This window comes from Polyergus mexicanus, unplaced genomic scaffold (assembly GCF_030449975.1).
Source record: "Polyergus mexicanus isolate NDT 795.1 unplaced genomic scaffold, iyPolMexi1.0 SCAF_16, whole genome shotgun sequence".
In the NCBI taxonomy this organism is placed as follows: Eukaryota; Metazoa; Arthropoda; class Insecta; order Hymenoptera; family Formicidae; genus Polyergus; species Polyergus mexicanus.
The window spans coordinates 3,801,823-3,816,638 of NW_027223336.1; the positions used below are offsets into that span (position 1 = coordinate 3,801,823).

Genomic DNA, 14,816 nt, shown 5'->3' on the forward strand with positions numbered 1-14,816 from the left:
TACACTTGATGTCTAAGCTAGCGTATAATATAGATATAGACTATATTGTAGAGTGTGTGTATTATATATGCATGCCGGATTATCACTATATGTTTATTCATGAATTTGATTTTCCCTAAAGCTCCTTTAAACTATTCTTGCATGATAAATCGTAATAAACAGGAAGGTTGGCGTAATTTTAATTACATCGAGTAACGTTGCATTAATTGCGTATAAAATGGCGACATTAATATTTTTTCTCTCACGGAATCTTTAAAAAGTTTAATAGCTATTGTTCGATATCTATTATATATATATATATATATATAATGAGATACAATTTTATTCTTACTATAAAAGCATTAATAAATGCAATTAAAATAATATTTTCCATAACTTTACTCGACGAGGAAAGAATTTTACGGCGATACAACGTCAACACACCGGCTGCGACGAGCGTCGACCAATGACAGCGTAAGGAAGCGAGAGTCGAGCGCTGCTCGCGCGTGATTGGTGCGCTCCTACTACCGGTTGTCGTTATATAAATGCGCGTGTTGAAGCTGGAGAAAATCATTCTGTCTCTGAGCTCGCTTCGATACGGACGTACGAGAGATCGACTATGCCACCGAAAGCTAGCGGTAAAGCTGTGAAGAAGGCCGGAAAGGCGCAGAAGAGCATCAGCAAAACCGATAAGAAGAAGAAGAGGAAGAGGAAGGAGAGCTATGCTATCTACATCTATAAGGTGTTGAAGCAGGTTCATCCGGACACTGGAATCTCCAGTAAGGCTATGAGCATCATGAACAGCTTTGTTAACGATGTCTTTGAGCGCATTGCGGCCGAAGCATCGCGATTGGCTCATTACAACAAACGTTCCACGATCACATCTCGCGAGATCCAAACTGCTGTAAGGCTTCTTCTGCCCGGCGAGTTGGCTAAGCACGCTGTTAGCGAAGGAACAAAGGCGGTCACCAAGTACACCAGTTCAAAGTGAACAAATTCCGTAAACGGCCCTTTTCAGGGCCACCAATAATAATGTAACATTGGAAGTTCTCGTATCGTAAAAGAATCGCCCCTTTGATTTATTAAGTTCTACTATTTCATTTTCTTCTGTCATTTCGTTGTTTTTGAGGATCTTTTATATTTATTTCTTAAATAATAAAATTATTTAACTCGTTTGTAAATTTCAAGTATAAGAATAAGAATAAAGAGACATCAGTATTTCTGAAACAATTACTACGAGAGAATAAATGCAAGTACAATATAATATAAATAGCTGATGATAAATATTAAATAAATATCAAGGTTTAGTGTATTTATATATAAATAAATTTTATATTTAAGGCACACGTGTATTTTATACGTGATTAAAAAATATCAATATCAGTTTATTCATATTGAATATTTAATATGTAAAACAAAAATAAATTTTAATGTTAATGATTTGAAACATATACGAACATGTTCATAATAAAAGCAGAAATTTAATCTTTTAGTCCGTTTATTACTTTTCAACACGTTGATGAAATAATTTTAATATTGCACTCTATCAATTATTTTATTCGTTTATTTTATAAAGTAATCTCACAGATGATTCGTTCATAGACAAATGTATCTTCGATACAAATCGATCGATACTTGGGGATAAATAGCGGGATTGACAGTGATGTGTGCCATGTGTATATTTTTGAAACAAATTGTGTGAAACATTATTATATATAGTATAAATATATTGTAAATATAATTACAACTTTAGGTGATCAAATTTTGATAATACCCGTATATAAAGTATTATCAGTGTATAATAAAATACATGCTTCATAGAGGTTATGTTTTCATCTGTGCAAGAGTAAAGGTTATGTACTTTTTATCTGTGCAAGAATATTTCTCTCGTTACGATACATTCAGTCAACATTTTTTTTTTTTTTGTTGTAATGTTTCATCGCTCATAAAAAATCAAAATCTTAATTTTACTGTTTAATAATAATTCGTATCAGTATCTGAATAAAAGATCATAGAACATCCTTAACCTTAAAAAATGTCCGACGACGAGGATCTGGTTTACGTGAAGAAACAGAAGACCGTTCATTATGGCTCGCTGGAAGAGGCGGAACGTGCACGTCTTGCAGCTTTGCAAGTTGCTGTCGAAACTACAGACGAAGAGAAGGATATCACAAATGCGAATGATATCAACAATGTTTTCAACTTGGTCGGCAATGTGCACATTTCAAACGAGTATATGGAACTCGAGGATGAGATGTCCAAAGATCGCCAGGCATTATTGGAAGAATTCGAACGTAGGAAAAAGGCCAGACAGATTAATGTTTCCACAGATGATTTCGAGGTAAAGAAACACTTGAGACAATTGGGTGAACCAATTTGTCTCTTTGGCGAAGGCCCTGCAGACAGAAGAACAAGATTAAGAGAATTGTTAGCCAGTGTAGGGGAGGACGCTATAAAAAAGAAGCACGAAGAAGAGGAGAAACCACTTCATACAGTTGAAAAGGATACGGAGACAACTTGGTATCACGAGGGCCCAGAATCTTTGCGAATTGCACGATCGTGGATAGCATGTGAGTCTTGATTTAATTCTCTCTAAAAAAAAAATATAAATATAAATTGTTATTACTTATTAGATATTGCAAACATTATACATTCTGTATATATTTACAGCATATTCATTGCCCAGAGCAAAGGCGCGATTGAACGAGGCCAGACAAGATCTAGAATTACCAACTGCGACTCGTACAGCGAAAAGACAAGAACTTTTGAAGAAGTTGCAAGCATTGAGCATTTATTGCTCTCAACTCGGGGACACGAGGCCGATTTCTTTTTGTCAGTTTAGCCCTAATTCAAAGATTCTTGCTACCGCATCATGGTCAGGCTTGTGCAAGTTATGGTCTGTACCTGACTGTACTTTGTTGCGCACTTTAAAAGGACATACTTGTAATGTTGGCTGTATTATTTTTCATCCAAAAGCTACGATAACCGAAGATGTGATAGGTGATAATGCAGGACAGACTTGCATGCTGGCATCTTGCGCATCAGATGGTATATTGTTATAAATTATTATATATAAGATTATGAAATAAGAGAGATATTTTATTGATATAAATATTACAATTAGGTACTGTGAAATTGTGGGGCGGAGGCAATGGCGAAGAACCACTGGCGGAAGTAGAAGGACACGAGCCTCATAGAGTTTCTAGGATAGCGTTTCATCCGTCCGGACGATTTCTTGGCACGTGTTGCTACGACGCATCTTGGCGATTGTGGGATTTAGAGCAGCAAGCAGAGGTACTTCATCAAGAAGGTCACTCTAGAGCTGTACATTGTATTAGGTATATTTTTTCTTATTGGCTTAATTGATTTTTCTTGTACATCAAGTCGATTTTTATTACATATTTTTATGCTTACTCAGCTTTCAGTGCGACGGAAGCGTTTGCGCTACAGGCAGTCACGATTCTTTCGGTAGAGTATGGGATTTGCGTACCGGTAGATGCATAATGTTTATGGAGGGTCATCTAACATCCATCTATGGCGTCGATTTCTCGCCGAATGGTTTTCATATAGCGACGGCGAGTGAAGATAACACTTGCAAGATATGGGACTTGCGAAAGAGGACCTGCATATACACGATACCGGCGCATACCAGCTTGTTGTCCGATGTGAAATACCAGAGAATAGAAGGACAATATTTAGTTACCGCGTCTTACGACAACACAGCCAAAATCTGGTCCAATAAAACGTGGCAACCGCTCAAGGTGTTACCAGGTCATGATGGAAAAGTCATGTCCGTCGATGTGTCTCCCGATCACAAATATATCGCGACTACTTCGTACGACAGAACTTTTAAATTATGGGCTCCAGAATAAAGCGATTCAAGGAATATTCTTTCTAAGATTACGTCAAGTAGTTTATAAAAATTTACCTTCTTTGATATTTCTTATTTATATAATATAACGAAGTATGTAATGTAATATACTTGTGTAAAACAAATAAAATCACATTTCATTTATTCATCATTTAATTATAGCGATTCTATGGGATTCACTATGCATTCATTGATTGTGTAATCGTACAATTTTATACAACTGTTTTAATAAAAATTAATTTCTGTGAGAAAGCAATAATATATTGCTTATATTGGAGAAACATAATTCTCACAAAATGTGCAACGTATTTGAAATTACAATTGGAAATATTCTTAACGCTCGTACTGCGCATTTCAAAAATATGTCTTCCGTGAAATAGGTCTTATAATCGCGTATAAACTTTTGACGTTATTTATAACTGGGGCAGCTGCCCGTTCAATAGGAACACCGCCGATGTTTATACCGTCCTCGACAAAGAGTCACGAACATGTTAACTATAGAATCCGAACTCTTGTGCCGAGGTTTGTGTCGAGTACATTTCAAGACGAGAACCAAAAGAGGAAGACTTCGCACGCTACTCTTATATTACTAACAAACTTTCAATGAAATTCTGGAACAGCATCCTTTAAAACTTTCATATTGTAGATTTTATACTGTTATACCGACAGAATTTCTCTTTGGGAAATGTAATCCACTTTTTCTTTATTTTCAAATTGCAATTTTGATATTTCACAGAATATGTTTACTTATAAAAATAAAGTATAACATATTCTTTAAAGAAATTAAAATTATTATAATAATTTATTAAATGTCAATTTATTAATATCAGGAAGGGAAGGAGTCTAACATTTATAATCTTGAAAGAAACCAGTAATTATATTTATATTCTAAATGATAGTATTGTATAATTACATATTCGTATCGCGTTATATTTTTCTTGTCAATAAGCTATATCGACGCAAATAAAATTATAATTTCGACCCGACACATATGTATCGAATCGAAATTGTCAGTAGTGATCGAAAAACACTATCAATCATTTTTATTTGATTTATCTAGTCCGTTATACGATATTTTGATTTATATTTTCCAAGATTTAATATGTATCGTACTTTTTTCCATAAGACTCTTGTGGTTTCTTGCTATAACTAGATTAAATTATGATAGAAGCGAGAAATTATGCAAGTTTTTTTTCTTGGACTATAAACATTTTTTACATATAAATACATTTTTAAAAATAAATTAGTTTTTTTATATTACCATTACAATATTCGACAATATTGGTAAGATATGCCCAAGATCTTTTGTTATTCTGTATTAACGAATATACACTTAATACCTTAATGTGCGTGTGTCTTTAGCGAATTAATCGACAGTTTATAAATTTTATAGTTATTGATTAATCTTTAGCAATATATCTATCTAAGCGACATAAACTAGAAAAAAAAAAAAAAAAAAAGATTAATTCGTTTGGACGTTTTTCGCAATAGAAAATTCATATGATATCTCACTTCATAATTCGATATAGCTACAGTGAGGGACAAAAAATCTTATAAAAGTTATTTTTCATATTATCTAACAATGTCAAGATAACAAAGCGATCGAGTCACGATTCGGGGGTAAGAGGTAAAGGTTGATGAAGATAGATTCCACTGCCTCCTTCAGCAAAATCCGTCACCGCGTGTCCGTCCCCTTTCAAAATCCATTTCGTCGTTAATAATCCGTCCACTCCAACTGGACCGCGTGCATGGATACGTGTTGTTGAAATACCGACCTTTAAAGAAGTATAAAAGGACGAAAAATTATATCATTTATCATTTGCAACTCATATACACGAGCGGAAGATACGTTATATCTTTTCATTCTGTAAGAACATATATTAGAGAAATTTTACGATTTACATTATATTGTAAAAAGAGCAGGATTTCATGATAAATTTCGCGATAAATAATGTGCGATTAAAACTTTAATTTGTTATTAATAAAACTTTTCATTTTTTAATTAAAATTTTCTTAATTAGAAAATATCTCACCTCTGCTCCAAGACCGAATCTATAGCCATCCGCAAATCTAGTGCTGGCATTGTGGAAAACACACGCACTGTCCACTTCCCTCTGGAAGTGTGTGGCTGCGTTAATGTTCTCGGTAACAATGACATCGGTATGATTGCTGCCATATTTATGAATGTGGTTGATAGCGTCGTCGATGTCGGAGACCACCTCTATGGTGCATTCGAGTGAGCCGTACTCGGTTCGCATGCTTTTGGCGGCAGGTGGACCGAAAGTCAATAGCTCTCTTATCTTTGGGCCAGAATTGATTTTCACCTGAAAGGCGTACTTTTATGTAACGCGTAAGGCGACGTAAAGTTTTGATCGATGACGATGAGAAAAAGAGTATCGATTGAAAGATAAGAGCAAGTAATTTGTTGAAAAAACATTAGATTTGAATTAATATAAATAATTGATAGAATGTATTGTATTAATGTCATGAAAATTCATAACACGCGTAAATTTTTTTTTTTTTTTTTTTCCAAGAGAGTTTCAAGTTAGGAAGGATTAATCTCTTTTCTGCTTCGTGTCGAAGGAGTATAAATACTTCTCGGCGTAACTTGAGTAGAAACTTTTGCCTTTTTACGATATCCCAGCGAAAGTCTCGCGACGAAAGTTTTACCTAACGCGAAGTTGCAGCAGCGCGACCCGAAACAAGGAGGAAGTAAAAAACATTACTCTCGGTCCTTAATCTCCTTCAAATTATGAGTTACCAGTAGATCCTTTTGATTTGATCAAAAAGAATCTTAATAATTTTTTAGTAATAGTATATTTAATAGTAATACTATATTTATATATTTTTTTCTTTCTTTTGGATATTATCAGAGATATAAAACTAACTCACTTCTTCTTTGTGCAACAAGTTGCATACGTCATTAAAGAAGTTGCTGCTCATGAGACTGTCGTGTATCAGCAAGGTCTCCATCGCGTTACATGCGGCCGGGTAATCGCACTTGGAATCCCTGATGATCTTCAAAGCTTTCGCCAGATCCGCATCCTTGTCAACATAAACATGACAGACACCCTCGGCGTGTCCCAGCACGGGTATGTGCTTGGATTGTTCCTGGATCGTGCGGACAAGATCCGAGCTACCGCGAGGTATGATGAGATCAATGTGCTTCTCCATTGAGAGAAGGTCGCTCACGTCTTCCCTCGTAGATACGAGAGAAATAGCGTTGGAGGCGTCGAATTTTTCGAGCGCTTCCTTCACGAGCTTCATCAGGTACTTGTTGCTATGAGCGGCCTCCTTGCCACCTTTCAGAAGGAGTCCGTTGGCGCTGGACATAGCCAAAGCGGCCACCTGGGGCAGACTGTCCGGTCTGGACTCGAAGATCACCAGCAGCACGCCAATGGGCACCGTTATCTGTTGCAATTCCAGGCCCTCGGCCAGTTTCGTTCTACGTAGCACCCGACCCACGTTTTTCAACGAATCTTCCGCGATCTGATGCAGACCGGAACTCAAGGACTTGAGCTTTGCCGACGTCAGCGACAGGCGCGAGAGCAGGGCCTTGGCCAGGTTCTTCTTGCTCGCGGCTTCCAGATCCATCGCGTTCGCCGCGAGGATGTCGGACTGTCTCGACTCCAACAAGTCCGCCAGAGTTCTAATACATTCGGCACGTTCCTCCGGGCGTAACGCCTGCAACACTCTACTGCCGAGACGAGCTGCAATTTTATTTGCGAGTTTATGAATGCGTTTGTCCAGCCGCTATCAACGATAGAGAATAAATCGTAGCTTAACATGCGAGTGGGATTTCGAAGTAGATTAGTCTCTTATTTTTATCCGCGATCGTGATGTTCAAATATTTATTTATTTTTCTTTACCTGCTTTTCGGATGATGATTTTGTTTTATAAAATCTCAAATGTGGCGCGTGTTATAATAATATTTCGTTACAGTGCGAATAAACAGATAGCAAATAAATGAAACTTTTAGCACCGAAAGAGCATCAGCAATATGCAAAGCGTTCAGTAGTAATGGTTACATTTATTCCGGTGTTATGTACTGAATGCAGCCAGCATCGCATTTCGATAGCTTACCGCGTATTTACAGAAATAAATCATTATGAAAATAAAAGCACGTTTATAACTTAAATTAACAATAATAATAAAACTATAAACATAAATTACACAAAGCGGAGAGATTATAATCAGGCAACGAATTATGCAACGGAAAAAAACTTATTACGTTTCCGTAGAAACAGACAATTTCTTGTCTGTTTGTGTATTATACATATTACATAATCCTTGGAAGTTGAAGCGTTACCATTTTCAGCGATCACCTCGACGGAAGTGGAGGAGGCAGCGGCCTGCGTGAAAAACGTTCCAATTTTTCTGCCGGTTATGATACTCTTAATGGCTTTTTCCTGGGTGCCCTTACAGATGACCACCGTGACGCCGCGATCCATCGCCCAGAGGGCGGCATTGACCTTGGAGCTCATGCCACCGGTGCCCACCTTTGACTTTTCACCGAATTTGATGGTACTTCTATGATCGGAGCTGAAAGTGTGCAGCATCTTCGCGCCGTCCTGCCAAGGCGGCAGGTTGTAGATCCCATCGACATCGGTCATGAGAACCAGCAGATCCGCCTGGATCTCGGCCGCCAGCATCGCCGCCAGGGAATCGTTGTCCTTGATGGATATACCTCGTCTGCCGCTACCGCCGGCGACTTCGTCGTCGATATCTAGCGGCGGTGATACTGCGTCGTTCGTATTGATGATTGGAACGATGTTCAGGCTGATCAGCTCGCTCAACGTGCTGAAGAGGTTCTTACGGGTCTCCTCGTTGTAAAAGTCGGGCTTGGTCACCAATACCTGGGCGATCTTGACTCCGTACTGCGCGAACATCGCGTCGTAGAGGGACATGAGACCTGACTGGCCTACCGCAGCGGCCGCTCTGGGTTCCAGCATGGTTCCTTAAATACAGTATCAAAGTGAGTAAGTTTTATACTTTACTTCGGGAGAGACGGTGTCTCGAGAGGAAAACAGAGAGCCGTGACTCGCGGCGCGACGAGAATCGTATTTGGAATATATTTAAAGATTGCTTTTGGGAGACGCTACGTTGACAGAATAGCAAATGACAGATAATTGAATAAGGTAGATTGAAGAGAATTGTTTACTGACGCATGCTTTGATCGAAAGATCTATACTCGACGTGATTTCTCGGACAAATAGAATCCCATAGGAATTCGTCGGGTAGTTATTGGCTCAAACCATATAGACAGACCGAATATTGTCGACTTGGCAGGTTGCCTGGACAAATATTCAGAGCTACTATCGAAACATTGACAGCTTCTGCTTGGGTACTTCCACGAAGTTAAAAATTTACGGACAATCGGTTGTATCCTAGGATTCAGATTTTTTTTGACTTATCAAAAAAAAAAAAAAAAAACCTCTTCAATGGTTGGACAGTACGCTTTATTGATACTTTTTACTTACGCTCAAGGCTGTATATTTCACACACACACACACACATATATATTATTTGTCTTTAATAATTATAATTAATTCTTTAATAACTGAATGGATAATAAAATGTACAGTCTGAGAATGATTTGCTATTATTTTTTCCATGAATAATATTATTACCGTACTAAATTAATGAATCATTAGTGAGGAATAATTTCGATTGCAATACCAATAAAAGAATTTTTATCGCATCGATATCAATAAAGAGAAAATTTCGTTGAAACTGAAAATATTATTGTCTCGACAAAATCGCTTTATATTAAATGTTGGCTTGAAAAGTATTCGTTTTTCCATATACAATACAAAATTTATTCTTTCTATCGCACCTTGTCTACAATGACATTTTATTACGTCTCTCATTTTCTCTTTTTTAAATTCTTATTTTTATAAATAAATAAATATCGAATAAAAATATTTCACGATGACATTATAATGTATGTAATATCAAATAATCTCTATTATTACGTTGTGGCATTGAAAATGTTTTATAAAAGCTATTTCACATAACAACGTTACGTGTCGTAAAACATAAAAAATGACCGTTTCTATTTCAGGCGAACCGTATTGATAGTAATATGTAGCTAAAGTTATATGTATCCTCTATATTTTATGTTCTATGCTATTGATTTATATCTCTGGCGAAAATTGTCTCGATAATTATCTTTACATGATCCGCGTGTGCGGCATATATCCGGTCTTAATTAGAATTACGAGAGCGCTATTCAGAAACGTTATTCGACCGGAAATCTTTCAAAGGGGATTAACGCAAATTACGCTTTGCTACAAGATTATCATATTCCGGGTTCAACTATGTTAATCGTGGTTCAGCTGTGTACGGTTCGTATTTACATACGAAGTTCGTCTCTTATCTCCTATGGCGCATGGAGGTATTAATTAAAGCGTACGTCTCTACCGAATCGCATTCTTGATATTGCGTTTGATATAGACGGTGAAGAGTATGTGAAACCCGACATAGGATATATAATATATATCGTGCCAATTATCGCGCTCAACATTATCTTGCAGGAAGAGTGAAGCAGCCAAGGAGGGTTTATTATTTACGAAATAGGTCAAGCTGAATTTAGGGTCTTGTGATCAGTAGTCTCTGAGCATAGGAAACTGTAGCATTTAGATAGATTATGTTCTCATATGACTATGATTCGGATTGAATAAAAAAAAAAAAAAAAGACGTAAGAGAAATTAATGTCTTCAATCAATCTATCCAAACAGGGTATACATAAAATCTTTTATAATTATTTTTCTTATTATAAAAAAATATATTATTATATAAAATTTTGAACAAAAAAAAATAAAAAGAAATATATATATATATATATATATATATATATATATATATATATGTATATAATATTAACTATTATATATACAATATATATAAAATTAAATAAATATGTATATGTAATGATATAATTAAAATATAATAATTATATATATATATATATATATATATATGTAAGCTTGTATGCAAGAGAGTAATTATATCTTATCAAGTTCTATTGGCAGGGAATAGAGATATCGATTAATGTAAATAAAATGTCGATAAAAGAATGAGAGAGAAACAGGGAAGATATACCTGCGTGTTCCCGTGTGTGATCCGTAGGGCTCAGGGTCTCTCTCATCGACATAGACATTAAAAGCTCCTGAGTGAGCTTCTGCTTGCCAAAGGCAACCGCACCGCTGGTCACCATGATGCATTCGCGTCCGTCGATCTGGCACTCGGCTACCTGCTCCACGATGGATGCGAGACGTCCGAGAGCCAGGCCGTGTTCGTCCTCCCTCGTTATAACGGCGCTGCCGAGTTTGATTACTAGTCGACGGGCATACTGTAATTCGGAGCGCTCCGTAAAGGTCTGCTGCCTGCGTGGCTTCTCCGACGTTTGCAGCTCTCTTCGCCCGTATCTTTGCGATGCATCTTTATCCACCTTAAAGAATTGTTTACGAGTCAGAAATAAAATCGTAAAAATTAGAAAAATGGTTATAAGAGAATAAAGCTTTTATCTCTCACATTTTACAACAGATCTATCATTAAAATATATCCGACAAATATTTATTAAATAAATATATTATATTATTGTATTTAATATTTATGCAGCAAAGGGATCTGAAGCAAAGTTTCTGAATCTTTGCAAGAATTTTGTGAATTTATAACTGTACACGAACACGCTGGTAGAATAAATATATGTATTTATAAATATATGTATATCTATTATTTCTTCTCTAGATCTTTTTTGTGAGGAATATTAAAGAACATTGTTCACAACGATGTATCGACACGGGAGAAAATGAGAGCGCATTTTGGATGCATGTGCAAGTATAAATTTAGAAATGATAAAAGAAGCAAGAATATCATATTTATATATCGTATTTAAAAATTGAAATCATTAAAATGAATTGAGGACATCATTAACACCCCCTCAAATAAATTTTTGAAGAGTATAAATGTTTGTTTTTGTTTTCTTCAAACATGCGTAATTTTCCATCATAAATCATCATAATTTTCAAGATCACTTAAAGGTCCATGTTATCATAGGTTGCTGAACTCGTCACGATGTTGCCTATAAAATCGCATAAACAAAAAACATGTAGCTCTATTTAAAAAAAATTATTGTGATTTTTAAGTCTCTGAAAAAATGACCTTAAAAGAGGAACACTTTTTCCGTCATCATAATTGTCCCCTCGAATGGTGCAACTTTTTTCTAAGACATTTTTTTTTCGTATCATCAAAACCAACTGAGTATTCAAGATACCCGATTCAAATGGATCACTGTATTGACTGATTTATTTCAGTATCTCTCTCTAATTTTACATATTATTAAATTATTTCAATAAAGTTATCGTATATTAACGAGTGATAATGTTCGTATCAGAAATATTTATCGATCTTTATGATCTATCCAGTGTGGCCGTTCGTATAATTTGTTTTCTCGCCACTCACACGAGTATAGTTGATAACGCAACAATAGTTTGATAAGTATTTATCATGTATTTTTCGTGTGTAGACCAGAACGTCATCTCTGCAACAAACAGAATTTCGAATTACTCGTGACACAAGTTTCGGCTTTCGCAATCGTTTAGCAGGAACGTTCAGTTGTGCGATTACTAATCGCGCGTTGCAAATCATATCGTAACCTTCTTATCTTTTCACTGACAATGAGAAAAAAAGAGACAGACAGAGAGAGAGAGAGAGAGAGAGAGAGAGAGAAATGTGATGTATTTTTATTTATCAGTTCCCGGCTGTAGAGAGCTCGGCAAAGTGCATTTTTCCACATGTGCATTTGCCGATACGCAATTCCATTTACTTGGAAATTGTTGAGCGCACGAATAAACTTTCGCAAAAGTTTTCACACCGTTCCATAATCATATCACGCATTGACGGTCAGAAAAATATTTTTATCACAGTAACAATACGAAGGAACGATCGCGTGTCTATAATGAATGGAAAGAAATAATTATGCATTTTTTTTATTAAGCCTAGGCAATACGTCGAATAAATTTGATAATTATTATCTTTATTTAAAAAATTTTCGAATATAGAGTTAATTATATCTATTAATTATAAAATAATCTTTCTTTCCATTACATTTTCAATGGAGAAAAGAGATATTATGCCTCTAATTAATTATTATTATCGTCGATTTTGTACACATTATTTAGATCTTTTCTAAACAAGAAAATTTTTCTTGTAGTAGATATCCTCCTCTATATTCGCTTTTACGTAAAACATTTTTATTATGTATTATAGACAAATTATAATCGAGATGCGATATCTAATGAATACTTTTAATAAACATATTTTGTCGAATAAATTTTTATGTTGCGTTTTCCCAGTCTTTCTTTGCCTACATCATTTACATTCAATCTTAATTTCTTTCCGATGATATGTATATTTTATAGCAGTAAATATCATTCAATTTAAATATCTAATTTCGATATATCAATACTTAATTAATCGATACTAATAGTTATCGTTGCGGTGCATCGCATTATCAGCGGTGTAACTCGAATACGTTCGCGTATGATATATCGATACCTGATACGATGTATTTTTTTATAAATCAATTGTACATAAATCATATGTCACGTTCTCTGAATTATTTATCTTTCGAGGTAGCTTGGAGCTTTGTATACGCGTTCGCCGAATACGCAAACTATTTGATACCACGAAGTTCTGTCAACGGATAATTGTCTGTTGCACATTTGTATCGTTTGTACAATAACAATGGAATTACACATCGACTCGTGTTATATTCTTCTTTTAACATTATCTCGAAATTGCATCGTACACTTTATAGAATTGGAAAAAGATGACGGATGTAATAATCGACAAACTTTAATAATCGATCTATAAAGAAAGTTTGTTAACTAATGTCTCCGTGTATATTTCGTGTAAAATGACGTTATCACAATTTCCCGGATTTATGGCCGATCGCGCATTCCCCTTGACAATGTTATCGATGTACCCTCTTCGACAACAAATAAGTACGACAGTGTATATAAGCGTAGAGTCCCACACACACACACACACATATATATATATATATATGTATAATACTCTCTACGTACTGTTAGCTGCGACAAACGCAGTCTCGCGAATGACGAGGACAATCTCCGTAATAAATGCCCGTGTCGGGCGGATCTTGCTAATAGCAGGATCGAGTACATGATACGGTCTCCAGTATCTTCTGCAAGGAGCAGGATAATTGGCCGTTTGCCAGTTGCCGGAATCACGCTTACTCGATGACGCTCATCGAATACTTCTCGCGACTCTCGATTATCCCGAGAGGCGTGGGCTCTTAATAGATGACACACGGGGAGGAATGCTTATTTGTCACGGAGCGATATAAGCGGAAGATAGATATCACGAATCACCGCTAATCGAGAGAAAAATGTTGATCGCAACGTCGAGTAGCGTGATTGAATCGGCGGTTCTTCTGATTGAATCGAATTAGAGAGGGCGATAAAAACAAAAGAGATAAATCACGAGACGAGAGGACGCGATTGATCTCGTACTTTGTCATCGAGACAGAGCGGCCGTAGCAATGGTCAATGACACACTACTGCTGTTTTCTACGTAAACTCACTTCGGAAGACATCGTTATCGTGGTTAGATTAGAGGACTCCGACGAGTAAACGGAGCGATGAAGCGGAGCAAGCCGGGAGAAGACCAGAGGGAGGAATCTCTTCCGCGGAGATCACGCACCGACTAGTCAACTGACTATCCCGTATACGTTTGATCTTATATTATACCGTTTCTCGATTCTTCAAGATTACGCATAAGTTAGCAAAGTCCGCACAAGTATGACAAAAATCGCCTTTGAGCTCGGATACTCGGCGAACTTTGACTTCAAAAATTGCCAATCGAACAAACAACACAGCTGATAGCGTGCCCATTCTTTTTCGACGTTGCGTCGTTGACGTAAGCAAATTGATTCATA

General features: G+C 36.3%; 3 protein-coding genes across 4 annotated transcripts; 2 read left to right on the forward strand and 1 right to left on the reverse strand.

The window, feature by feature from the left end:
* The first annotated feature begins 540 nt into the window (after positions 1 to 540).
* On the forward strand, positions 541 to 1,301 carry LOC138940317 (histone H2B-like). Its single transcript, XM_070309103.1, has one exon. The coding sequence runs from the start codon at positions 599 to 601 to the stop codon at positions 968 to 970; it is 372 nt and encodes a 123-aa protein (XP_070165204.1). The 5' UTR covers positions 541 to 598; the 3' UTR covers positions 971 to 1,301.
* Positions 1,302 to 1,726: 425 nt separating this feature from the next.
* Positions 1,727 to 3,998, forward strand: U4-u6-60k (U4-U6 small nuclear riboprotein factor 60K). The gene is made up of 4 exons (XM_070309100.1): positions 1,727 to 2,549; positions 2,650 to 3,027; positions 3,104 to 3,317; positions 3,398 to 3,998. The coding sequence occupies exons 1-4, from the start codon at positions 2,015 to 2,017 to the stop codon at positions 3,849 to 3,851; spliced, it is 1,581 nt and encodes a 526-aa protein (XP_070165201.1). The 5' UTR covers positions 1,727 to 2,014; the 3' UTR covers positions 3,852 to 3,998.
* Positions 3,999 to 5,214: 1,216 nt separating this feature from the next.
* P5cs (Delta[1]-pyrroline-5-carboxylate synthase) lies at positions 5,215 to 14,610 on the reverse strand. Of its 2 annotated transcripts, none has more exons than XM_070309099.1 (6): positions 14,463 to 14,610; positions 10,955 to 11,303; positions 8,160 to 8,807; positions 6,743 to 7,560; positions 5,884 to 6,174; positions 5,215 to 5,625 (listed from the first exon to the last, which is right to left on the reverse strand). In XM_070309099.1, exons 1-6 carry the CDS (start codon positions 14,472 to 14,474, stop codon positions 5,458 to 5,460), a joined length of 2,286 nt encoding a protein of 761 aa, XP_070165200.1. In that variant the 5' UTR covers positions 14,475 to 14,610; the 3' UTR covers positions 5,215 to 5,457. The 2 variants fall into 2 exon arrangements, with proteins under 2 accessions (XP_070165200.1, XP_070165199.1); XM_070309098.1 differs by lacking the exon at positions 14,463 to 14,610 and adding an exon at positions 13,945 to 14,446.
* Between the last annotated feature and the right edge of the window lie 206 nt (positions 14,611 to 14,816).